Source organism: Dipodomys merriami, unplaced genomic scaffold (assembly GCF_024711535.1).
Source record: "Dipodomys merriami isolate MVZ:Mamm:240054 unplaced genomic scaffold, mDipMer1.0.p SCAF_28, whole genome shotgun sequence".
Lineage (NCBI taxonomy): Eukaryota > Metazoa > Chordata > Mammalia > Rodentia > Heteromyidae > Dipodomys > Dipodomys merriami.
The window spans coordinates 665,694-690,019 of NW_027204270.1; the positions used below are offsets into that span (position 1 = coordinate 665,694).

At 57.1% G+C, this 24,326-nt stretch overlaps 1 protein-coding gene across 4 annotated transcripts in view; it reads right to left on the bottom strand.

Moving 5' to 3' along the window:
* Nucleotides 1-407: 407 nt before the first annotated feature.
* Nadk (NAD kinase) overlaps nucleotides 408-24,326 on the bottom strand; it is a 30,742-nt gene continuing 6,823 nt past the window's right edge. For 2 of the 4 annotated variants that reach the window (XM_070037102.1, XM_070037100.1), the window contains exons 2-12: nucleotides 14,822-15,037; nucleotides 12,073-12,156; nucleotides 6,563-6,692; nucleotides 5,341-5,449; nucleotides 5,151-5,236; nucleotides 3,902-4,004; nucleotides 3,185-3,339; nucleotides 2,943-3,042; nucleotides 2,709-2,866; nucleotides 2,195-2,320; nucleotides 408-1,812 (exon numbers count right to left, since the gene is read on the bottom strand). In XM_070037102.1, coding sequence (XP_069893203.1) covers nucleotides 1,654-1,812; nucleotides 2,195-2,320; nucleotides 2,709-2,866; nucleotides 2,943-3,042; nucleotides 3,185-3,339; nucleotides 3,902-4,004; nucleotides 5,151-5,236; nucleotides 5,341-5,449; nucleotides 6,563-6,692; nucleotides 12,073-12,156; nucleotides 14,822-14,997 — 1,386 coding nt within the window. In that variant the 5' untranslated portion in view covers nucleotides 14,998-15,037 and the 3' untranslated portion in view covers nucleotides 408-1,653. Of the gene's footprint in view, nucleotides 1,813-2,194; nucleotides 2,321-2,708; nucleotides 2,867-2,942; nucleotides 3,043-3,184; nucleotides 3,340-3,901; nucleotides 4,005-5,150; nucleotides 5,237-5,340; nucleotides 5,450-6,562; nucleotides 6,693-12,072; nucleotides 12,157-14,821; nucleotides 15,038-21,327; nucleotides 21,628-24,326 lie in introns of those variants that run through there. The other 2 variants (XM_070037101.1, XM_070037099.1) reach the window with 2 other exon arrangements.

Sequence of the window (24,326 nt, forward strand, 5' to 3'; positions counted from 1 at the left end):
CCCGGGGTGGGCTGGTGCCTGTGTCCACGGCACCGAGGGCCTAGCCACTGGGGGCCAGCTAGGACTTGCCAGTTTCCAGCTACTGTGACCTAATCAAGTCTGGGCCTAGGGCTGGGTCCCTGGCGGGCAAGGCTTGAGGGTCCAGGCCAGCCCTGGGCTCCCCAGGCCATCTGGTGGGCCTGGCACCGAGGCTCTGTGCCTCTCTGGTGGCAGTGCCCTTTCTGGGTGCCCTGCCCGGTCTGGGCTGGGACTACCGGCCCCTGCCCACAGAGGCGGCTGCGCTCCAGCCCGATCCCTTGGGAGGTGCCTGGCCTGGCCAGCCCAGAGCCCGCTGGGAGGTCATGCCCAGTGCCCTTCAGTCCTCACATTGGTCAGAGAGAGCTGGAACGAAATGACTCAACCCAGTCTTTTTTTTTTTAAACAAGTTTATTGAAAGGGTCTGAAAATAGTAATAAGGCTTTCATCAATAATTAACAAATTTTCAAGATATTAACAATATGAAACATTAAGAATTTGCTTCAAAGCCCCAAGTGCTCTAGACCGTCCAGCAGTGCACAGCACCGGCACCCACTTCCTTGGACGAGGTCCAATTCCGCACCTTTGCTCCCCAGGCCCGACAGCACCCTGCACCCCTCGATGGCCCGTTCGCTGTTTAGGGCCCGCAGATGCCAGGGGAAGACGGTGCCATGCACCTCATATGAAGAGGGCTCGGGCTCTGGCCTGGGCTGCGCAGCCATCCGCAGGAGGCCCTTGGTGGCTGGGCACGGTGCTGCACCTGCGTTCCTTCAGGAGGCCCATCTAGGCATGAGAGTAACTTATCAGGTGAAAACAAAACGTTGAGATACCAACTCAAAGCAGATGTCCACCGTGTCCCCTGGCCAGGGCGCTGCCTTGCGTTGGACCACGCCAGGCGGCCACGGATCACAGACTGCCCAGGACATGGGGCGCCGAGGCACACACAGCTCAGGAAGGCAGAGGCGCAGGGCTGTGGCCTGGCTGTCTCCGCCCGGCCTCGGAAGCACCAAACTGCTCCTGGACCCTCTGCCCGGTAGACATGATGTAAACACTGGACCGTCCTTCCTTCTACATCTTCCCAAGCGTACAATAAAATATGTACATAAGCACTTCAGGAAATTTAAGAGTCTCTAAGAAGTACAGAACAGGACTTACACATCTTCCCAGAACCCGCTGCGTGAGGAATGTGGTTGGGATGGCCGCTTCGCTGGCTGGCGAGGGGCTGAGGCCCCGGGCAGGCTCCATGCCACCCCGCAGCCCGCGCCCGTCCCCAGAAACTGCAGGCCAAGCAAGTGCACCCTGCGGTTGACCCGCAGCGAACTCGGCAGGCTACCTCCAGAGTTTTAGGGGAAAAGATGCAGAGCCCAGGGGAAAAGCATGGCAGTTAAAGGAAGAGTTTGGCTGAGACATTTATTTCAATTATCAAAAGGGAGATCAATTCATTCTGACCCCTCAGAATTTCAATAGACTGATTGGTGGGAGCTTCCTGACCTGCACTTGCAGGGCCCCGGCCAGAGCAGTGCAGGCTGGCACCCAGCCCAGAAAGAAGAGCGACTCAGACGTAAACACACGGAAGCAGCCCAGGCTCTTCCCTGGAGGCGGGGCAGACCCAGGCTGGTCCGGGCCGTCTAGCCGTCCTCATGCGCGCCCCCGTCCCCGTCCTCTTCCTCGGTGAAGTGCGCCTGCTTCTTCCGCACATTCCAGTGCAGACACTGTGCAAGGCTCTCGAACCAGTCGCTCACCGGGTCGCGGACGCAGATGGAGGGGAGTGGGTAGCAGGAGGTGGTGATGCTGATGCTGGGGGGTGGGGGGGGGGCGCAGGCCTGTAAGCACAGAGCCACCAGGGCGCCCGCTCCTCCCAGGCTGGCCCCAGCTCTCTCAGCCCTGAGGGGCCAATCTCTTTTAGAGATAGTGGGCCAGGCGGGACTTGGTAGGCCTGTGTGGGGGTCACCTGTCCCCGCATCCACCCCAGGCCTCCGGGAGGCCCTGCCAGGCTAAGAGGCTTGGGGGCATGGCCGGCAGGCTCTGCATGGAGTGGATGGTGGGCCAGGCCACAGCCATGCCGGAGGACGCCCACTCAGGTCCAGCAGGGTGACAGACCCAGGGGACCCTCTGACCTGTGCCCCCTGCAGCCCCAGCCAGGCCTTGCCACAGGCCAGCCACAGTCCCGAGGCCTTGCCTGGCACAGGGGAGGCGGACACGCCTGCTCTGCAGCCCCACACCTGTCTCCGTGGCGGATCTCCTGCCTCTTCCGGCCATCAAAGGACACCCAGGCCGTGTTCCTGGCTTCCGGTGACAGCATAATCTGAGGGGTCAAGAGGGGAAGGGGGGCTGGGCTGAGCGGGGCCCGGGCCCGGCAGCTCTGGCCTTGCTCTAGCACGCCAGCAGCTTCCTACACACGGTACCACCTGCGATCAGGCCTGGCCCGGGGGGCCAGAGCCGCCGAGTATGGGGAGGATGCTGGGGCTGGCGCCAGCAAGCCGGGCGGCCCTTCCTCACCGAGGGCCACCTGCCCTGGCCCCGGGGGGGCTGGCCGGTTCTCCCTGACAGGTGGGTAGGCTCCTGGGCCCAGGCCAGGGCTCACAGGCCTGAGGCGGCGGCACACCGGGACTCAGTAGCGCTTCTCACTGCCCCACTGTCACTGCCCCCCAGAGGCTCACAAGCAGAGGAGGCAGAGGGGCACTGGCTCTGACCTTCAGCTCCACCCCTGCAGGGACCACGATGGGTCGGAATGACAGTGAGTGGGGACAGATGGGCGTGACCATGATGGCGGGCACGTTGGGGTGAACCATGGAGGCCCCGGCTGCCGCTGCGTACGCTGTGCTGCCCGTCGGGGTGGACACGATCACACCTGGCGGGGACAGGGTGCGGGCGTCACGCTCGGTCCTGCACAGGGCTCTCGGGGCCCAGCCTGTCCCCAGCCTTACCGTCACCCTGCACCGTGGTGATGAGGTGCCCATCCAGGTAGACGTCTACATTGGACAGGTACGAGGAAGGGCCTCTGTCGATGACCACCTCATTCAAGACCTGGGGAGCAGGGGGCCTCTGTGGTCAGAAGGGTCAGCCAGCAGCACCGGGCACACAGGCACCTGTGGCGCTACCCTGGCATCCAGCCCTACGTCCGTCCCCCCCCCGCCCCCGGGCACCGCCCCAGGGCCACAGGACAGACCTGGAACTGCATGGCCTGCTTCCCAGCCTCCGCGCCCGTGCCCGCGCCAGGCAGGCCGTTCTCGCTGAGCCCGTTGTGCAAGGCCGCCTTCTTGCCTGGGAGCTCCTTGACCACTCTCACCTTGAGGCGGCTCCGAAGAACAACAGCCGCGTTCCCTGGGGTACCAGAGGTCAGCAGGGCCCGCCCGCCCCGCCCCACGGGCCCCTCCCTTCCGAGGGCACACAGCGTGGCTCCAGCCCAGGCTGCTGACCCCCGGCAGTAAGGGAGAACAACGGAAGGGGGGACAGTGATCGAAACACATGCACTCACACCTGACTCGTAAGACTAAGCTGTTCGTACAACTATCTAAAAGACCCAAAACTTAAAAATCCTTCAATCTTGACTTTTGTCCCCTCAGTCTGGGCGCTGTGCATCAGCTCTTCAGCTCAAGGCCAGCGCTCTGCCACTTGAGCCACAGCGCCACTTCCAGTTTTCTGGTGATTTATTCGAGATAAGAGTCTCACAGACTTTCCTGCCTGGGCTGGCTTTGAACTTTGAACCGTGATCCTCAGATCTCAGCCTCCTGAGTAGCTAGGATGACAGGCGTGAGCCACGGGCACCCAGCCAAATCCTCAAACTTTTAAGTGTTACTTCATTCACCATTAAGTAAAAATAAATAAATAGAAAATACAACCAAGTGGGAATGCAACTCCATGTTTCCCGAACATTCCAACTCACCCTCTATCACCTGAGTGACTTGGGACTGGAAGTTCTCGAAGTTGAATGGGGTGAGGAAGCCAAGCGAGCCCAGGTGGAAAGCCATGACTGGAGGCACACTGCCCTGTGGAGAGGGGAGGGGGAAGCCATGGCTGGAGGCACACGGCCTGGTGGAGAGGGGAGGGGGAAGCCATCATGTGGAGAGGGGTGGGGGGAAGCCATCATGTGGAGAGGGGTGGGGGGAAGCCATCATGTGGAGAGGGGTGGGGGGAAGCCATGGCTGGAGGCACACCGCCCTGTGGAGAGGGGAGGGCGGGCAGTGGTCGCCGTCCACCCACAAGCCCGGAGCTGCCAGCGGCTCCCGGGTGGGAGCGCCCCGGCGTAGGGCGGTGTAGGGCGCTGGCCAGCGTCCCCTGGGGCCAGGCCAGGAGGGCCTCAGTGAAGAGGCTGCCTCCCAGGGAGGAGGGGCTGGAGGGATGCAGCCGTCACAGCCTGTACACAGGCTCTGATGGCCGCCAGTCACCGTGCCCGCTCCCTCCAGCTCCCCTCCCAGCCCAGCCCTTGCCCACCCTCCCTTCTGTGGGCTGGGCCAGGCCACAGCTCCTCCCCCCAGCACAGGAAGCAGGCACACAGCTCTTCACTGCTTCATTCACACGTGCTCTTCAGCCAGCACTTGAACTACACAAAGACCTGCTGGTATAGGTGGCTCACACCTGGAATCCTAAACTACTCAGAAGGCTGAGATCTGAAGCCTGCCTGGACAGGAAAGTCCTTGTGATACTTTTTTGTTGTTGGTGTTGTCGGTCGTGGGGCTTGAACTCTGGGCCTGGGCGCTGTCCCTCAGCTCTTCAGCTCAAGGCGAGCTCTCTACTGCTTGAGCCACAGCACCACTTCCGGTTTTCTAGTGGTTTATTGGAGATGAGAGTCTCACGGACTTTCCTGCCCGGGCTGGCTTTGAACTGTGATCCTCAGATCTCAGCCTCCTGAGTAGCTAGGATTACAGGTGTGAGCCCCCAGTGCCCGGTTCTTGAGATACTCTTATCTCCAATTAACCACCAGAAAATTGGAAGTGGCACTGTAGCTCAAAATGATAGAGCGCGAGCCTTGAGCAAAAGAGCTCAGAGACAGCACCCAGGTCCCGAGCTCAAGCCCTGTGACTGACAAACAAACGCAACCCCCAAACTCAAGTCCAGAAGAGCTGGGCAGCGCTGGTGAGCGGCTGCAGGCAGAGGCCCGTGCGCGCGCGCAGGCGCCTGCCCCGCTGCCTCACCTGGAAGAGTGAGGAGGCGTAGAGCAGGGTCCCGTCGCCCCCGAGGCAGATGATGAGGTCTATCTGGTTGGAAATGTCGTCATAATCTAGAAAGCAGTCAGGAGGCAGAAGAACGCCGTCACTCCCGGGCCGCACGCCAAAGGCACGGGCAGAGCACTGGCGGCTGCTCCGGCCACAGCTGAAGACGCACCTTCTCGGAAAGTGCAGAACTTCTTCTTCACTGGTCCAAAGTTCTCATCACTCGCGATGGCGGGGTCTTCCAGCACTTTCTTCTCCACATACACGATCATGTTGTTCTCCTGCAAGCATGGCTCACTGAGCTCCACGTGGCCCCCACAAGCCCGGCTGGGCCAGGGGCCTTGCAAAGAACTCCTTCCAGGCCTCTGCAGGGGCAGCCTGGGAGAACAGTGGCTTTCTCTGGGGCCCTGGTCCCTTCCAGCCTCCCCCTCACTGCTGTGCGGCAGGAGGTTCTGGCCTTCCAGGCCTCTGGACCTCAAGACAGATTTCTAACCTGCTGGCTGTGATCGGACTGCTTGCCTGTGACCCCACCGTGCCGTGAGAGGGTGGGAATGCGCTCTGACCGCGTGTTCAGAGTGGGGCCTGGGAAGCAAGGCCTTGGGGGGAGCCCCACACTCCAATCACGGAGGCTTTATGGAAAGAAACCCTGCATGTGCTCACATACACAGAGAGCCTGTCTCACCTTTTTTGGGGGTCAGTCATGGGGCCTGAACTGTGGGCCTAAGCAGAGTCCCTCAGCTCTTCAGCTCAAGAGCGCTCAGCTCTTGAGCTGAAGAGCACTTGAGCCACAGCACCACTTCCGACTTTTTCTGCTTATGTGGTGCTGAGGAATCGAACCCAGGGCCTCATGCATGCGAGGCAAGCGCTCTACCACTGAGCCACCTTCCCAGCCCTCTCCTCCTTTTTTTAATGTGTCAGTCCTGGGCTTGAACTCAGGGTCTGGACACTGTTCCTAAGCTTTTCTAACTCAAGGCTGGTAGTGCTCTACCCTTTGAACCAGACCTCCACTTTCAGCCTTTTGGTCATTAATTGGAGATAAGAGTCTCAAAACTTTCTTGCCCTAGCTGACTTTGAACCAAGACTCTCGGAGCTCAGCCTCCTGAGTGTCTAGGGTTACAGCCGTGAGCCCTAGGTGCCTAGCCAGATCCTGTGTCTCGCCAGGTGGTGCTTAGGACTGCCAGCAAGATGGCCATCACCAGATGGCCCCTTGACCTTGACCTTCCAGAACTGGGAGCCAAAATGAACCTTACCCAGCCTGTGGAGCTGGGCTGTTAGCAAGGACTGCTGCAAAGGGCTCCTGAGAGACCTGGGGCAACCCAGGAGGCTCTGAGGTCAGGCTCCCCACAGGCAGCCCTTCACCCTGAGCACGCGGCGGCGGCAGGCCACCAACTTGCCTCCATGAGGTACACGCAGAGCTCCTTAAAGGGCTGCAGCAAGCTGGCGTCCCGAATCTTCTTGATGACAAGCACGCTCTTGGGGGACTTGTTCCACGTCAACCGCTGGCTCCCAGGGTCCTGGATATGCCTTTGGGGAGGAGAGGACAGCATACAACCGCAGCCCTCCTCCCTCGGCGAGAGGGGCACGGACAGCCAGCGGTGCCCCCTGGATGGCCCGGTGCCCACTCACAGACACGGACACCCGGCGGTACCCCTGGATGGTCCGGTGCCCACTCACAGACACGGACACCCGGCGGTGCCCCTGGATGGTCCGGTGCCCACTCACAGACACGGACACCCGGCGGTGCCCCTGGATGGTCCGGTGCCCACTCACAGACACAGACACCCGGCGGTGCCCCTGGATGGCCCGGTGCCCACTCACAGACACAGACACCCGGCGGTGCCCCTGGATGGCCCGGTGCCCACTCACAGACACAGACACCCGGCGGTGCCCCTGGATGGTCCGGTGCCCACTCACAGACACAGACACCCGGCGGTGCCCCTGGATGGTCCGGTGCCCACTCACAGACGGTAGAGAAGCCCCGCAGGAGAACAAGCAGGGGGCAGCACCCTCAGCTGCCGGAGGCTTGAAGGAGGCAGCCCTGTCTGGCCTGTGACATTTGCAGGACTCCGACCATATCTCCTTGTGCATTCTGCTACCCACACCTGCCACTCACCGTGATGGATGAACCACTGAGGCCGCGCTCAGCTTCTTAATGATAGCCATGGGAACAGAGACCACATACAGAGCCAAGAGGAGAAGTCCAGGCCGACACCTTGACCAGAGGGTGTCTGGTCCCACAATTCTTCAGGACACTGGCTACACTGTACACACCTCCCTGAGCACAGCTCACCACTCCAAACCCCTGTGCACTGCGCGTGTACGTGTGCATGTGTGTGCGCATGCCTGTGTGGACTCTTCCTGCGTGCGTGTGTGTTCACGCACACACACCCCTGCACCAATCCACACCTCCGCTTCCAGTTGCCTCGTGGTTAACTGGAGAGAAGACAATCTCATGGACGCTCCTGCCTGGGCTGCCTTCAAACCATGGCTTTCATGGTGTGAGCCACCAGCACCCAGGTCGATCTTCATGCAAAGGCAGCCTGAACAGATAAATCCAAGAGACTTTTTTTTTTTTTTTTTCCGGTCATGAGGCCTGAACTCTGGGCCTGGGCGCTGTCCCTCAGCTCTTCAGCTCAAGGCTAGCACTCTACCACTTGAGCCTCAGCCCCACTTCCGGCTTTTTCTGCTTATGTGGTGCTGAGGAATCAAACCCAGGGCCTCATGCATGCAAGGCAAGCGCTCTACCACGAAGCCACCTTCCCAGCCCAATCCAAGAGACTCTTACTTATCTCCAACTAACCAGTAAAAAACTGGAAGTAGAGCTGTGGCTCAAGAGTGCCAGGCTTGAGCAAAGAAGGCTAAGGGACAGCGCCCAGGCCCAGAGTTCACGCCCCAGTACCAGCACAAAGAAATAAGAGAAATCAAGTGAAAGTCTGTGGTTAAAGGCAGAGTGAATCCTCCTGAGCTCACAAGGCTTCGCGTTTCCGGTGCCTGTGACAGACCAGCTCAAGCCTCAGACCCACTGTCCACACTTGGTCTCCAAAAGTAGACCGCGTCTCCATCACTGCTGAGATTCCTGGGGCACACCAGGCCAGAACACCCAGACACCCACGAAAAGGGCGTCTGCACGCATGCCAGGACCACCTCCTGCCCTTGGCAGCTGCTGGAAGGTGGCTGTGGCTGGCCAGCCAGTGGGTCAGCGCTCCATACTGACCTCCTCAGCCCCAGCTGCAGAAAGACTTCCCTGGTCAGCATGCACCCCCAGCAGAGAAGCACCTTTCAAAACCGAGGGGTAGCCACAAATAATGGCAACCGAGTGTCACCTTCGTCCCAGGTGGCCCCAGACACCACTCACCAGTTCCAGGCCCTTGTGGGAAGCGAGGTCCCGCTCATGGCACCCCTTCTGAGCCCGCTGTGCCAGGCCCACGGCTCCAAGGCCTCCACTTCTAGGAGACAGCATCCCCGCCCACGTCGCTAGCAGGCATGCACGCAGCTCTGCCCGCTGACATGCTCCCAATCCCGCATTACACGACTAGCTTCGCACCCGCAAAATTGAAAGCGGAACATTTCTTAGAAGACTTACAAGTCTTTCAGAAACAACTAAGTCAAAAGAGCTTCCCAAACTTAAGGACCTGAAAATAAGGTTTCCTACGGCCACATATGACCCTCTTCTGTCTGACTGCTTACTTGAAAATACCAGGCTGACCTCAGCAGCCAAAGCCCAGCGCCACCGCCCTGCTCTGCCGCGCCCTAGGCTCCCCAGCTCTGCAGCCCGGCCCTGGGCAGCCCAGAGCCCTGGCTGTGCCGTCGGAGCTGAGCCATGCCAGGCCAGGGCCCGCCCATTGGGCAGAGCTCCCAAGCCACCCATAGGTGAAAGGGCGGCAGGTGAAAGGCAGTCACAGCCTGAACCCACGAGCGTGGGTGTCCACAGCCCGGTGCCCAAGCAGACCCCACCGCACACAGCACGCCCAGCCGCCTGCCAGCCACACATCAAGGCTGCTCTAGGCCGGCCCAGTCCAAGGCGCGGCCTGCAGATGCAGCTAAGCAGAGCCACCACCACTTATCTTCTACAAGGCCTAGGTGCCAGCCTCTCCTGTGACCACAAACCAGTTCCTCAACTTCCTCTTGGGCCACCATGGAGGAGGGGTCTGGCCCTTCCAGCCCTCAGGCTGCAGGTGCAGGGCTGAGGGGGCAGGGCCAGCTCCAACTGACCTGCCGTGCTGCTCAGGGACATCTAGCCACCGACGCGGCCAGTAACCAACAAACGCACAGGCTCATGGCCACATCTCAGCCCGAGAAGGAAGCGCAGCTCCTCCTATGGAGCCCGCGAAGGAGCTCCTGAGCGATAGGGAGCTGCTGGGCTCCAGCCAGCCCGGCACGGCCGGGCGCAGACGAGCCGCTGGCACGGCTGTCCCGAGCTGGACACGGACCATAGCGGACTGGGCCCTCCTGGGGGCTGTCTGGCCTCAGGACCAGTGCCGAGCTGCCCTGCGCTCGGGGCAGAGGAGGGCCCTGGGCACTGGGTGCACAAGGCAACACCAACACCTGCAAGCAGCCCTGGCCTGGCACAAGGAGCTGACACTCAAGGCTGCCCAGACAGGAAAGTGAAGTTGAAACTTCTGGGGCAAATGGTCAGGACCCCCTCCCCCAACCCACATCTGGCAGCAGCAATACACAGGTCAGGGCACCGCTCAGCTCCTCATCCCCACGGGCACCCTATGTTTCTTTGGCTCAGCTGAGGTCCTCGAGACCTAATGGTGGGGCGGACACCGCTCTGAGGGCCTGAACACAGGCCAGGTCTCATAGTGGTCATGCTGCTATCCTCTGCCCGCCCTCCTGTGACGCACAGGGTCATGGCCTGGGTCACGGCCTGGGGCTGGGTCTCTACCCCAGGAGGCCGGCCTGGCTAGGAATCTTGGCCCTCACAACATGCAGTGCCTGCTTTGGAGAGGAGCTTCCCTCTCAGGTGGATCTTTCCATCTGACAAGCACAAACATGGCCACCCTGGACACATGGCTCCTTCACGTGACTGGCCCTAGCAGGAGAGAGTGGGACATTAGGGTGTCCAACCTCCAGAGAACCAACAGTGTAGATCTCTCTGGGGAAGCAGCACAACTAACAGTTCAAGGCGTAAAATGTGACAAAGTGAAGTCTAGTATATTAAATTCAGAGTCTGGACAGGTGACTGGGGTCTGGATAGGTGACTCAGTGGCAGATTGCTTGGCCAGCCTGCATGAAGCCCTGGGTTCTGTTCCTCATTACCACATACACAGAAAAAGCTGGAAGTGAAGCTGGGTGCCGGTGGCTCACGCCTGTAATCCTAGCTACTCAGGAGGCTGAGATCTGAGGATCACAGTTCAAAGCCAGCCCGGGCAGGAAAGTCCATGAGACTCTTATCTCCAATGAACCACCAGAAAACCGGAAGTGGTGCTGTAGCTCAAGTGGTAGAGTGCTCACCTTGAGCTGAAGAGCTGAGGGACAGCGCCCAGGCCCAGAGTTCAAGCCCCATGACCAACCAAAAAAAAAAAAAAAAAAGCTGGAAGTGGCGCTGTGGCTCAAGTGGTAGAGTGCTAGCCTTGAGCAAAAGAAGCTCAGGGACGTGCCCAGGCCCTGAGTTCAAGCCCCAGGACGGGCAAACAAACAAGTAAACCACACACAAAAATAACAAAGCACGAATATTAGCATCCTGAAATGATTCCCTCTCAGAGGGAAAAAAAACAAAAACTAGACTACCATGCAGAACACACTAAGAGAACACCTGCATTTCTGGAGTCAACAAATTCTAAAAAGAAGTTGATGATGGGAAGTGACTGGTGAGCAAGACTGTGGTCAAATGATCCACTGCGTTCTCCCTGGGCCGTTATGGTGCGTGGCGGGCTGCAAGGCATGCTGGCCGATGCTGCCAGACAGCAGGCCTGCCTGGCACGTGTGAGGCCTGGACTCCATCTCCACACTCATACAGTATGAATATATACACGCACACACAGCACAGGAAGCACATCCCACACACAATATAAATAATGCCACATTCTCTTTCTATATGTGTGTGTATAAATATATATACACGCACACCACGTATCACACGCATACTCACTCTATATATACACCACATACAATATATTCGTGTAGATACATACACACACAACATACCACACACCACACATATACAACACACGGCACACACAGCACACACATATTACGCATACCACATACATCCAACACACACATCACATACAACCAACAAGAAGGAGCTCTTTCAAGCAGTTAAAATCAGGTTGAGAAGAAAGCCCATCACTGTGTCTGTGCTATTAACAATGAAGCAGCGAAGCCGGGACAAGCCAAACTCCCAGAAGGCGGAAGCGCTGGACGGCCGCAGCGCAGGGCGGGGTGCAGCCGCGTGGCTCTGGACGGCCGCAGTGCAGGACGGGGTGCAGCCGCGCGGCCCTGGACGGCCGCAGCGCAGGGCGGGGTGCAGCCGCACTGCCCTGGACGGCCGCAGCGCAGGGCGGGGTGCAGCCACGTGGCCCTGCCAGCGCCCTCGCGTCCTGCGGCCACCACCGCTGGCTGTGCTCCGCGCTCCATATGTTGTGGGTGCGTGCGTGTCTGCAGTGTCTCACTGCGTAGCTGAGGCTGGCCTCCACGTTACCCACACGGACTCCCCTGCCTCCGCCTCCTGAGCACCGGCACTACAGGCGTGTGCCCACGCCCACTGTCCCTGCTTCTGAGCCACGTGGAGCCGCATGGGATCCGCTAGGGACAGTTCAAAGCTTCTCTCAAGGCTTCCTTCAGAAGGACCCAGAAGAAGCGCTTTGCACCGCTCATCAGCCCCTGCACCTGCCCCAGGACGGACCCGGGGCCCTCGCACCACCCTGCCCCTGGACCGAGCCCCAGGGGTGGAACTCACATGATGGTCTGGGGGTTCTGCAGCACACAGGCCTTTGGTCCAAACGTGGTCACCGGGCTGGGCCCGTGCAGAGAGCGCGTCCGCCTGCGGGAAGGGGGCTACAGTCAGCACGGCGAGAGGCACATCCAGGTCACCAGACCCCAAAAGACACAGGGCCACCTGCTCCATCACGGCACACTCGTGGCGCAGCTGGAGAACCTGCCTGGCCGGGGCTCCACTGACCCCAGCTGGTAGCTAGGAGAGGCAGTGGCAACCGTGCACACTGCGGACAATGCCTCTGAACCAGTAGCATGCGGACTTGCGTCGTCTTGGGCTTGCAACGTCTTCCACTGGGCTCTGGGCCTTTAATCAGGAATTAGGAACTTGGACAGGTCTCAAAATAATGCAGATTAAAATTCTACCAGAAGGGGCTGGGAAGGTGGCTCAGTGGTAGAGCGCTTGCCTTGCATGCCTGAGGCCCTGGGTTCGATTCCTCAGCACCACATAAGCAAAAAGAAAAAGCCAGAAGTGGTGCTGTGGCTCAAGTGGTAGAGCGCTAGCCTTGAGCTGAAGAGCTGAGGGACAGCGCCCAGGCCCAGAGTTCAGGCCCCACAACCAGACCCAAAAATAAATAAAATAAATAAATAAATAAAAATTAAAATTCTACCAGAAATGTTCACTGGAAATCCCACATATCCATAAGGAAGATGTTAATAAGATACAGACTTCAGGTCTGGGAATGAGGCTCGGTGGCGGAGTGGTCATCTACCTGCAGGAGGCCCTGGTACCCCATACACAAAAAGATGAGCAAAATCTTAAAAGATGTGCTTAAATAATATGTATTTTAACAACTGAGAAACTAATGTGTGTGCTACTACATTACCAAGGAATGCAGGGCTCACTCTGAACCAATCTTTCCATTGAGTGGAAAGTGACCATAGCTTCTTTCATGGGAGTCCAGGGCTCCCGCAAGAGCCAAGGCAGCCACCCAGCTGCCCTCCTCCCTCCCCCCCACGCTGCCCTCCCCCCCACGCTGCCCTCCCCCCCACGCTGCCCTCCCCCCCACGCTGCCCTCCCCCCCACGCTGCCCTCCCCAGGGCCACACAGTCCATCTGAGCCCAGTGTTCTTCATGAGTCAGCAAACAAGCGACGGCAAGCTTACCTCCAAAAGGCAGGAGGAAGCTACTCAGGAGGCTGAGATCTGGGCATCTCGGTTCAGACCCCACCCCAGCATGAAAGTCTATGAGACTCTTTTTTTTTTTTTTGTCGGCCGTGGGGCTTGAACTCTGGGCCTGGGCGCTGTCCCTCAGCTCTTCAGCTCAAGGCGAGCGCTCTACCACTTGAGCTACAGCGCCACTTCCAGTTTTCTGGTGGTTTATTGGAGATAGGAGTCTCACGGTCTCTCCTGCCCGGGCTGGCTTTGAACCGCGATCCTCAGATCTCAGCCTCCTGAGTAGCTAGGATTACAGGCGTGAGCCACCAGCGCCCGGCGCTCTATGAGACTCTTATCTCCAATAAACCAGCAGAAAACCGGAAGTGGCGCTGTGGCTCAAATGGTAGAGTGCTCGCCTTGAGCTGAAGAGCTGAGGGACAGCACCCAGGCTCAGAGTTCAGGCCCCATGACCACCATGACCACCACCACCACCAACAACAGCAACGAGAGGCTTGGCAGAAAGGCGGTTTGGAGCCTGCAGAACAGAATGCATCTCTAGGCGAACAGTCTCCATCTGTGTCCTCTGGGCACAGGCAACAAGAGCAAGCTCTCCCCTGTAGGGGCAGCTGCTGCTCCGTGCTCACCATGCCCTTGGCTCAGGCCCACGTTTTTGTTTTTTTGTTGGCTGTGGGGCTCGAGGCCTGGGCGCTGTCCCTCAGCTCTTTTGCTCAAGGCTAGCACTCTACCACTTGAGCCACAGCACCACTTCTGGGTTTTCTGTTGGCTAACTGGAGCTAAGAGTCTCACGGACTTTCCTGCCTGCCTGGGCTGGCTTCCAACTATGACCCTTGGATCTCAGCCTCCTGAGTGGTTAGGATAACGGGCGTGAGCCACCAGCACCTGGCTCAGTCCCGCTCTTAGAAGGTTCAGAGTTCCCTGCACTTCTTGGTGGGCCCCAAGGCAGTTCTGTCCAGAAGCACACGCAGGAGAAGTGATCTGTGACGAGCCTGCCCATCAGGGCCACGGTGCTGGCCACCAGGGTCCAAGCAGGTCCCACAGCCCCAGGGCCGTCTCTAGGAATGAGCAGAGCTCCCCCCCTCCCGTGGGGCTCTGCAGGTTGTCTTACCTCATGGAAGACACAGCATGCTTTTTTTATTTGCCAGTCCTGAGGCTTGAACTCAGGGCCTGGGCACTGTCCCTGAGCTTCTTTTGCTCAAGTCTAGCTCTACCACTTGAGCCACAGTGCCACATGTGCCACAGTGGCACATGAGGAATGGACCCAGGGCTTCATGCGTGCTAGGCGAGCACTTTACCACCGAGCCACCATTCCAGCCAGACTGCTTCTAGCCAGCAGTCTGCCTTGCATGTCACAGGTGTGGTCAGGGCCCTGGGGTCAATTCAGCTGCTGGTCCCAGGAAAACCTCACAGAACACAAGGGGGGTGCTGTGCCGTGTCTGGCACGTGTCCCCAAGCCAGCCTGGCCCCAGGACCCAGCCCATCTTCTGCGCCAGGCTCTCCCTAAGCACAGCTGACATGCACTGCCATAGGCTGCCCGGAAGAACTCTTGGTGCCAGTCCTAACTAGTCACCCCCAGCACGGGGAGGAGGGCCCGCCCACCTGAATTCCTTGGTGCTGCCCGGGGCAGGCGAGGCAGACAGGCTCCGAGACTTGGCCCGGCCCCGGAGCGGGTGGCTGGGGCTCCAGGTCTCATCCCCATGGCACGCCGCGCAGCAGAAGGCCGAGTCCGGACTCAACTCCTTGCTCACGCTCATCTTTTCGTGTTCCATCTCCATAGTTGATGAGTGAGAAATCCCGCCAGAAAGACACTGATGCCTAAGTGTAATAAAGAAAGCAACGCATCTGGGTAAGAAATAATGTACACGCTCATCTCATCCAAAGGAAATAAAGACCAAAGTGATTTTCAAACTGCTTTGAATATAGCCTATTTCTACCTCAAAGATATTTAAGGACCCAGGCTGGGGGGGGGGGGGTGCTGGTTGGTTTGTTTCCCTCACACCTTCAGTGCTGCATGTCTCCAAAAGCAGGGTGTGAAGGGTGCTCGGAGAGCAGTGTGACCCTGCTCCAGACCCAGCCCTCAGCTGCTATGGAACTCCATCCACATGGCTAAAAGCCAACTAAAAAAAAAGAACTGAGCCAGAAACCCAGCCAGACAGGTAAACCTGAAGCAGAAGTCACAGCACATCAATCTGAGGGAAAACAGATGCGTTTCAAATAACTCAGCTGAGAAAAGCCAAATAAGACTGAGTAAACACAAACCTGCAGGTGTACACTGAGCTCCATGTGCAACAGTCAACCTGTACACAACTCCACACTATGACAGTCTACCTGTACACTGAGCTCCACATTACAACAGTCTACCTGTATGCTGAGCTCCGTGAGCAACAGTCTGCCTGTACACTGAGCCTTGCGTGTAATAGTCTGCCTGTACACTGAGCTCAGCATCCAACAGTCTGCCTGTACGCTGAGCCCACAGGCAACAGCCTACCTCTATGCTGAGCGCCACACTACACACTACAACCGTTTACCTGTACACTGAGCTCTGTGTGTGTGACAGTCTACCTGTACACCGAGCTCCATGTGCAACAGTCTACCTGTACACTGAGCTCTGTGTGTGTGACAGTCTACCTGTACACTGAGCTCTGTGTGTGTGACAGTCTACCTGTACACTGAGCTCTGTGTGTGACAGTCTACCTGTACACTGAGCTCTGTGTGTGTGACAGTCTACCTGTACGCTGAGCTCCATGTGCAACAGTCTACCTGTACACTGAGCCCTGCGTGTGTGACAGTCTACCTGTACACTGAGCTCTGTTTGTGTGACAGTCTACCTGTACGCTGAGCTCCATGTGCAACAGTCTACCTGTACACTGAGCTCTGTGTGTGTGACAGTCTACCTGTACGCTGAGCTCCATGTGCAACAGTTTACCTGTACACTGAGCTCTGTGTGTGTGACAGTCTACCTGTACACTGAGCTCTGTGTGTGTGACAGTCTACCTGTACGCTGAGCTCTGTGTGTGTGACAGTCTACCTGTACACTGAGCTCTGTGTGTGTGACAGTCTACCTGTACACCGAGCTCCATGTGCAACAGTCTACCTGTACGCTGAGCCCTGCGTGTGTGACAGTCTACCTGTACACCGAGCTCCATGTGCAACAGTCTACCTGTACGCTGAGCTCTGTGTGTGTGACAGTCTACCTGTACACTGAGCTCTGTGTGTGTGACAGTCTACCTGTACACTGAGCTCTGTGTGTGTGACAGTCTACCTGTACACTGAGCTCTGTGTGTGTGACAGTCTACCTGTACGCTGAGCTCTGTGTGTGTGACAGTCTACCTGTACACTGAGCTCTGTGTGTGTGACAGTCTACCTGTACGCTGAGCTGTGTGTGTGACAGTCTACCTGTACGCTGAGCTCTGTGTGTGTGACAGTCTACCTGTACGCTGAGCTCTGTGTGTGTGACAGTCTACCTGTACGCTGAGCTCTGTGTGTGACAGTCTACCTGTACGCTGAGCTCTGTGTGTGTGACAGTCTACCTGTACGCTGAGCTCTGTGTGTGTGACAGTCTACCTGTACGCTGAGCTCTGTGTGTGTGACAGTCTACCTGTACGCTGAGCTCTGTGTGTGACAGTCTACCTGTACGCTGAGCTCTGTGTGTGTGACAGTCTACCTGTACACTGAGCTCTGTGTGTGTGACAGTCTGCCTGTACACTGAGCTCCATGTGCAACAGTCTACCTGTACACTGAGCCCTGCGTGTAACAGCCGACCTGTACGCTGAGCTCCACACTACGTCAGCCGACCTGTACGCTGAGCTCCACACTACGTCAGTCTACCTGTACGCTGAGCCTTGCATGCTAACAGTCTACCTGCATGCTGAGCCCTGCGTGTAACAGCCGACCTGTACGCTGAGCCTTGCATGTTAACAGTCTACCTGCATGCTGAGCTCCACGTGCAAAGTCTACCTGTACAGAGCTCCATGTGCAACACTTTACATGCACATAACTCCCCACTGTGACAGTCAACACCCACACAGCTCCACGCTGAGACAGCCTACATATACCCACACAACTCCACGAAGTGACAGTCTACACCCACACGGCTCCACGCTGCAAGTCTACACGCACATGACTCCACACTATGACAGAAAAGTTTTGTTTTTGTTTTTTTTTTTTTGTCGGTTGTGGGGCTTTAATTCTGGGCCTGGGCGCTGTCCCTCAGCTCTTCAGCTCAAGGCTATCACTCTACCACTTGAGCCAGAGCCCCTTCCAGTTTTCCGGAAGTTTGCTGGAGATAAGTCTCGTGGACTTTCCTGCCCTGGCTAGCGTTGAACCACAATCCTCAGATCTCAGCCTCCTGAGGTGCTGGGATTAACAGGTGTGAACCACTGACACCCAGCTAAAGAAAAGTTTAAATGCCAAGTATGGCAAAGGTAAAGAATCAAATACTATGATCACAGCACAATGAGACTGGAAAAAGGTGAAGGTATAAACAAAGGAAATACCTTCATTCACTTGGAAGTTTGGGAATTTCTCCTAACTAGCTAGGGACAGTGTCCTAGCCCTGAGCTCAAGCACCAGTACACATGTGTGCACGCACACACGTACACAGAGTAGAATTTGTCAAAGAAAAGGGGTGAACTAAGAGTTTAACTCAAAAGAGCTAGAAATGAAATAAGCTGAAGAAAAGCAAATATAGAAATTAGTACAAAAAAAAGCAAAAATGAGGGGCTGGGAAGGTGGCTCAGTGGTAAAGTGCTTGCCTTGCATGCATGAGGCCCTGGGTTTGATTCCTCAGCACCATATAAGCAGAAAAAGCCAGAAGTGGTGCTGTGGCTCAAGTGATAGAGCACTAGCCTTGAGCTGAAGAGCTGAAGGACAGCGCCCAGGCGCTGTCATATAGAGGTCCTTACAAACCTAGCTGCTTACCAAGATACCAAAAAAAAAAAGCAAAAATGAAGCCAACTGCCAGTCCTCTAATCCTAGCTATTCAGCAGGCTGAGGTCTGAGAATCATTGTTTAAAGCCACCTAGGAAAGACTGATCTGAGACAGTCTTATCTTTAATTAACCAGCAAAAAGCTAGAAACAGAGGTGTGGTAAAGTAGTAACACACCAGCAGTGAGCCAAAGTGCCAAGCAAGTATGGCTCCAAGTTCAAGATGTACTGCTGATGTGTGTGTGTGTGTGTGTGTGTGTGTGCGCACGTGCACACACATGCATGCATACACACAGACATACACACCAACCAAAAACAGGGTTTGGCAAGAAATTATAATTCTAGAAAAGTCTGCACTGAGAGAGAACGGCACCAGCAGCTCTTCTGTGCTGCCAGTACAGAACTGCTGTGTGAGGGAACTCCGGAGAGCGAGACGAGGGGGAAGTGCGGCCGCGGACCACGGCGCCTCCGCCGCCAATGCCTGGCCCATTCCCACCAGCGGCACCTGCTACCCGCAGCCAAAGCTCCAAACGTGGCTGGTTCCTTGTTAGGACAAGAAGCAAGACCAAGGGAGGGGACCCAGAGCCAGGCAGGTGTCACAGGCGGGACGGGACACAGGAAAGGACAGACAACTGCGCTTTGGGAAGGGAGAGAGGGGGGAGGGCGGGAGCCTCGCACCCTTCTTCACGCACGTGTCCACACCACCGCGCCACTGGGGCTGAGCCCCAGCCAGTGAACAGAGCACCACTCTACAGCCGAGCCCCAGGTGCCGGGTTCTACCCACGCGGACGGACAGACAACGGACGGACAGACGGACGGACGGACAGACGACGGACACGGACGGTCGTGGGCCCGGCTGGGCTCCCACGAAGGAGAAGGCCCCGAGACTGAGCCTGGCCAGTCTCCACTTAGGAGCTGAAGGAAGGGAGTGTGGTATAAACTGAGAGGCAAGGGCAGGCAGGGCTCCGGGTGGAGGCCAGTCCTCTGTCCAGAGCCGAGACAAGGTCAGCGGTCACAGACGCCAATGGCAGACACTGAACAGGGCAGATTTCCGCACAGCACTTGGAAAAACACAGACAGACAGCTTAGCTCAACTGTAGGGACCACCACCCAGCAAGGGGCAAGGTCGCAGGCTCCACACACCAGCACGACAGCACCCAAAGAAGATATGGCCAGAATGGAGCCACCAAAGCTGCCTCCCGCCAAGCCAGCAGCCCTGCTCGTGGTGCGTGGCTAAGTCCTCCTCTCTTCCTGCACATCCCGTCTGCTCGCCAGCACAGGCCACACAATCACCACGGATCCAAGGACTTCCTCCACAGCCGGGCAGTTCCCTTGCTCCTCCACACCCCAGGGGGACACAGAAAGCCGTTGCCAACCTCAACCTCGCCTCCTTCACCCCCCCCAGGACACCACGCCTCCTTCACCCCCCCCAGGACACCACGCCTCCTTCACCCCTGGAGAACACCACGCCTCCTTCACACCCCCAGGACACCACGCCTCCTTCACCCCCCCAGGACACCACGCCTCCTTCACCCCAGGAGAACACCAGGCCTCCTTCACCCCCCCAGGACACCACGCCTCCTTCACCCCCCCAGGACACCACGCCTCCTTCACACTCCTTGAGAACACCTTCTGTCCCCTCCTCCTTCCTGTGTTACCACTTTTTTTTTGAGGTTCGTCATAGAGCTTGGGCTCAGGGCCTGGCTGCTGTCTCTGAGCTTTGTTGCTCAAAGGTGCTCTATCACTTTTTTTTTTTTTTTTCCAGTCATGGGGCCTGAACTCTGGGCCTGGGCATTGTCCCTCAGCTCTTCAGCTCAAGGCTAGCGCTCTACCACTTGAGCCACAGCGCCACTTCCAGTTTTTTTTCTTTTTTGCTTATGTGGTGCTGAGGAATCGAACCCAGGGCCTCATGCATGCAAGGCAAGCGCTCTACCACTGAGCCACCTTCCCAGCCCTGCTCTATCACTTTGAACCACAGCTCTATTTCTGGTTTTTAGGTAGTTAATTGGAGATAAAAGTCTCACAAAGCCGGACCCTGATGGCTCACACCTGTAATCCTAGCTACTCAGGAAGCTGAGATCTGAGGATCTCAGTTCAAAGTCAGCCGGACAGCAAAGTCCATGAGACTGTTATCTCCAATTAACCACCAGAAAACCAGAAGTGGCGCTGTGGCTCAAGTGGTAGAGCGCTTGCTCTCCTTGAGCTGAAGAGTTCATGGACAGCACCTAGGCCAAGAGTTCAAGCCCCATGACCGACAAACAAAAAAGTCTCACGGACTTTCTTGCCTGGTCAGGCAATTAGTACCAGCTGGCCATCCTCAGAGCTCAGCTTCCTGCGTAGCTGGCAGGTGTGAGCCACCGGCTCCCGGCTGCTTTCTACATTGAGAAGGCAGGCCCAGACAGAGGATGGATGCCACATGCACTGGGGCTCCTCCCTGCTCGGGGCTGAGCAGATGAGGCACCAGGTGACTCTAAGCACCCCAGGCTTCACTCAGCTGCAAAACACTGCCAAGCGGCCCCGCAGCCAGCCCAAGGCCACATGCCACCACTGGAGAGTGTGCCGGAGACACACAGGACAGAGGTGTCGCCTGAGGAGCAGAGCCAGGCACTGGGACTGCTCAGGAGGCTGAGTTCTAAGAACGACAGTTCAAAACCAGCCCAGGCAGAAAAGCATCTCCAACTATCCAGCCAAAAGCCGGAAATGGAGTGAGAAAAGTGAAGGGGCGGTGCTTGGACCCATGCGCGCATGCACACGCATGCACGTACATGCACACACATGCACACATGCACGCACACGGAACCTAAACAGTATCAGTGTATGACCGAACTTCATGACCGCAAAGTGAACTGGTCATACACAAAGCCCAGAGCTCCATTCCAGCACCAAAGGAAGAGGTTTAAAGCTGTCACCATGAGGCCTTACAGCGCCATTCTTCGGGACCCGCAACACTCAGACAAACTCCCTTCTGTGCGCGCACGCGGCCGAGCGCTGTCCAGGTCCTTGGTGGTGGCAGCGCTGGGGTCTGGGCCGCCCTTCTTGGTGGCGGCACTGGGGTCTGGACTCCAGGTGCTGAAGTGTTCCTCACCACCCTGACCCCACACCGGCACCACCCACGCGGGGCTCAGAGCAAGCTATCTACAGAAAGCAGCAAATGGGCAGCTTAGAGCCAAGGTCTTACCTGGAAGCAGGAGGACCATCAGGAGAGAGGGAGGCAGCCTCTGGAAGGAAGCATGGCCCCGGCCAGGCTCAGCTGTGCTGGGACAGAAAGATGAAGAAGGACGCGAGGCAGACAGGAGTGGCAGTGCGGACCACTGGCCAGGACCAGGACAATAGCAGGAGCTGTGACCCGTCAGCCAGGACGCTGCCGGCCCTGGAACCCGCCCACGGCCACACCGGGAGGAGGCAGAGCCACTACCGGGCCAGCGGCTGCCAAGCTTACGCCGACCTCGGACAGACACAGGCACCTGGGCTAAAACCACTGTAAAGAGAGGGAAAAGCTAAAACCACTGTCAAGAGAGGCCGGGCGCCGGGGACTCCCGCTGCAAGCCTCTGAATCCAGGCCCAGAGCCCAGCTCAGCAGGAGAGCCCTTGAGATGCTTATCCCCAGTGCTCCAGCCAAAAGCAAGGGGGGAGCTGTGGCTCCGGAAGGACACGTCCAGCCTGGGTTCAGGACCCGGGGTTGCCTCCCCCCAAAACAGAATAAAAAGAATGCCAGGCACGGCGGCGCATGCCAACGTTTGGGAGGCAGAGAAGGGGAAGGCGGGGGAAGGCCAGTCTGGCTACACAGAAGACAGTCTTAAACAAACAAAAAAGAAGCTGGGCACAGGCGGCTCATGCCTATCATCATCGCTTCTCAGACATCTGAGATCTGGGCCAGGAATGTGGCTTGGTGACAAAGTGCTTACCTAGCATGCATGAAGTCCTGGGTTCAATTCCTTGGGCCCATATAAACAGAAAAGGCCAGAAGTGGGGCTGGGAAGGTGGCTCAGTGGTAGAGCACTAGCCTTGAGCTGAAGAGCTGAGGGACAGTGCCCAGGCCCAGAGTTCAGGCCCCACGACCGGACCCCCCCCCAAAAAAAAAAAAAAGAAAGAAAAGGCCAGAAGTGGCACTGTGATTCAAGTGGTAGAGCGCTAGCATTGAGTAAAAAGAAGCTTGGAGATAGTGCCTGGACCCTGAGTTCAAGCCCCAGGACTGGCAAAAGAAAAAGAAAAAAGTGTGAGATCTGGCGGGTGCTGGTGATCCTAGCTATTCAGGAGGCTGGGATCATGAGATTCTTATTGACCACCAAAAAGCTAGGGTTCAAATGCGAGAGTGTAAACCCTGACCCGAAGTGCCAAGTGAGAGCAGAGAGAGCCGGAGATCAAGCTCCAGCACCAGCATTAAAACCATAGAGATACCCAGTCAAGAATTGTTTTTAAAAACTGAAATACGGGGAGGGGCTTGAATTGCTCTGTGGTCTTGTGATCTACTGTACAGCTGTAGAAGTTCAGACTGTGTAGCAGAAGAGAGCCAGGGCTTTGTGGTAAATTACAAAGGCAGTTCAATAAAGGACAGGCAGACTGACACAATGTGCTGAAGCCATTAGCCCTGCACAGACAAAGGCAAAACAAAACAAAACAAAACAAAAACACACCTAAGAAACTCGACACCTTGCTGAGTACAGAGGCTCATGCCTATAATCCCAGCTACCTGGTTCAAGGCCAGTCCAGGCAAAAAGGTAGGAGTGAGGCCGGGCACTGGTGGCTCACACCTGTCATCCTAGCTACTCAGGAGGCTGAGATCTGAGGAACACGGTTCAAGGCCAGCCCGGGCAGTAAAGTCCAAGAGACTCTTACCTCCAATAAACCACTCGAAAACGGGAAGTGGCACTGTGGCGCAAGCAGTAGAGTGCTCTCCTTGAGCTGAAGAGCTCTGGGACAGCACCCAAGTCCAGAGTTCAAGCCCCACAACCCACAACAACCAAAAAAGTATGAGAAAGGTAGTGAAGTCAGGCACTGGTGGCTCACACCTGTAATCCTAGCTACTCAGAAGGCTGAGATCTGAGGATCCCAGTTCAAAGCCAGCCCGGGCAGGAAAGTTCATGAGGCTCTTTATCTCCAATTAACCACCAGAAAACCAGAAGTGGCGCTGCAGCTCAAGTGGTAGAGCTCTTGAGCAGGGAACTCTTGGGATATGCTTGGTCGTGTGCACACGCAGGTCATTTCTGACACCAGAATGGGGTTTTCCACCCCCAGGCCGCCAGGTCAGCTCAGCTCTGACACTAACTATGATGAGCTGGAGATCTGGGCAGAGCCCCCAGGTGGAGGCTGGGATCTCAGGGCCACCCCACCTTTCATACCCCCTTCCCCCCAGCAGGCGGAGGCTGGGTCCCAGGGCCGCCCCACGTCCCATGCCCCGCCCCCCCGGTTCCATAGTGGGACCTGCACTTCTGCTAGACCAGCAGGGAAACCCACGAAGGACGCATGAGGACACTTTTCCACGGACGCAGATGAAAACACACAGGATGAGATTTGGGGAAGGCACGCGGAGCCTCCCCTGCCTCCTTCAAGTGCCTGTGTCCAGGCTGCTCCAGGGAAACTCAGTTTCCGGGTTTCACAGACCTCACGGCACCAACGAGGCTGACACGCAAGTGGATCCGGACTGGGCACAGGGGAAGGGCGTGGCCAGCGCTGACCAGGGTGGCCTGGCGGTGGGCCCCTTACTACTCACTTGCTAATGAAAAGGCTGCTGAGATTCACTTGCAAAACCAATTGTGTGACTAAACAGTAAACCTGTTAAAAAAAAGTGATACTCAAAGCCAGGCACCAGTGGCTCCTGCCTGTCATCCTAGCTCCTCAGGAGGCTGAGATCTGAGGATCGCGGTTCAAAGCCAGCCCGGGCAGGAAACTCTGTGAGACTCTTATCTCCAATAAACCACTAGAAAACTAGAAATGGTGCTGTGGCTCAAGCGGTAGAGCACTTGCCTTGAGCTGAAGAGCGCAGGGACAGCGCCCAGGCCCAGAGTTCAAGCCCCGTGACCTACCAAAAAAAAAAAAAAAAGTGAGACTAAATATTTAAATCAGCTTAAATTTCAGTGAGGCCCATGGTGCGTGCACAGTATGTTTCCTTTCATTTGGTCGGTCGTGGGGCCTGAACTCTGGGCCTGGGCGCTGTCCCTCAGCTCTTCAGCTCAAGGT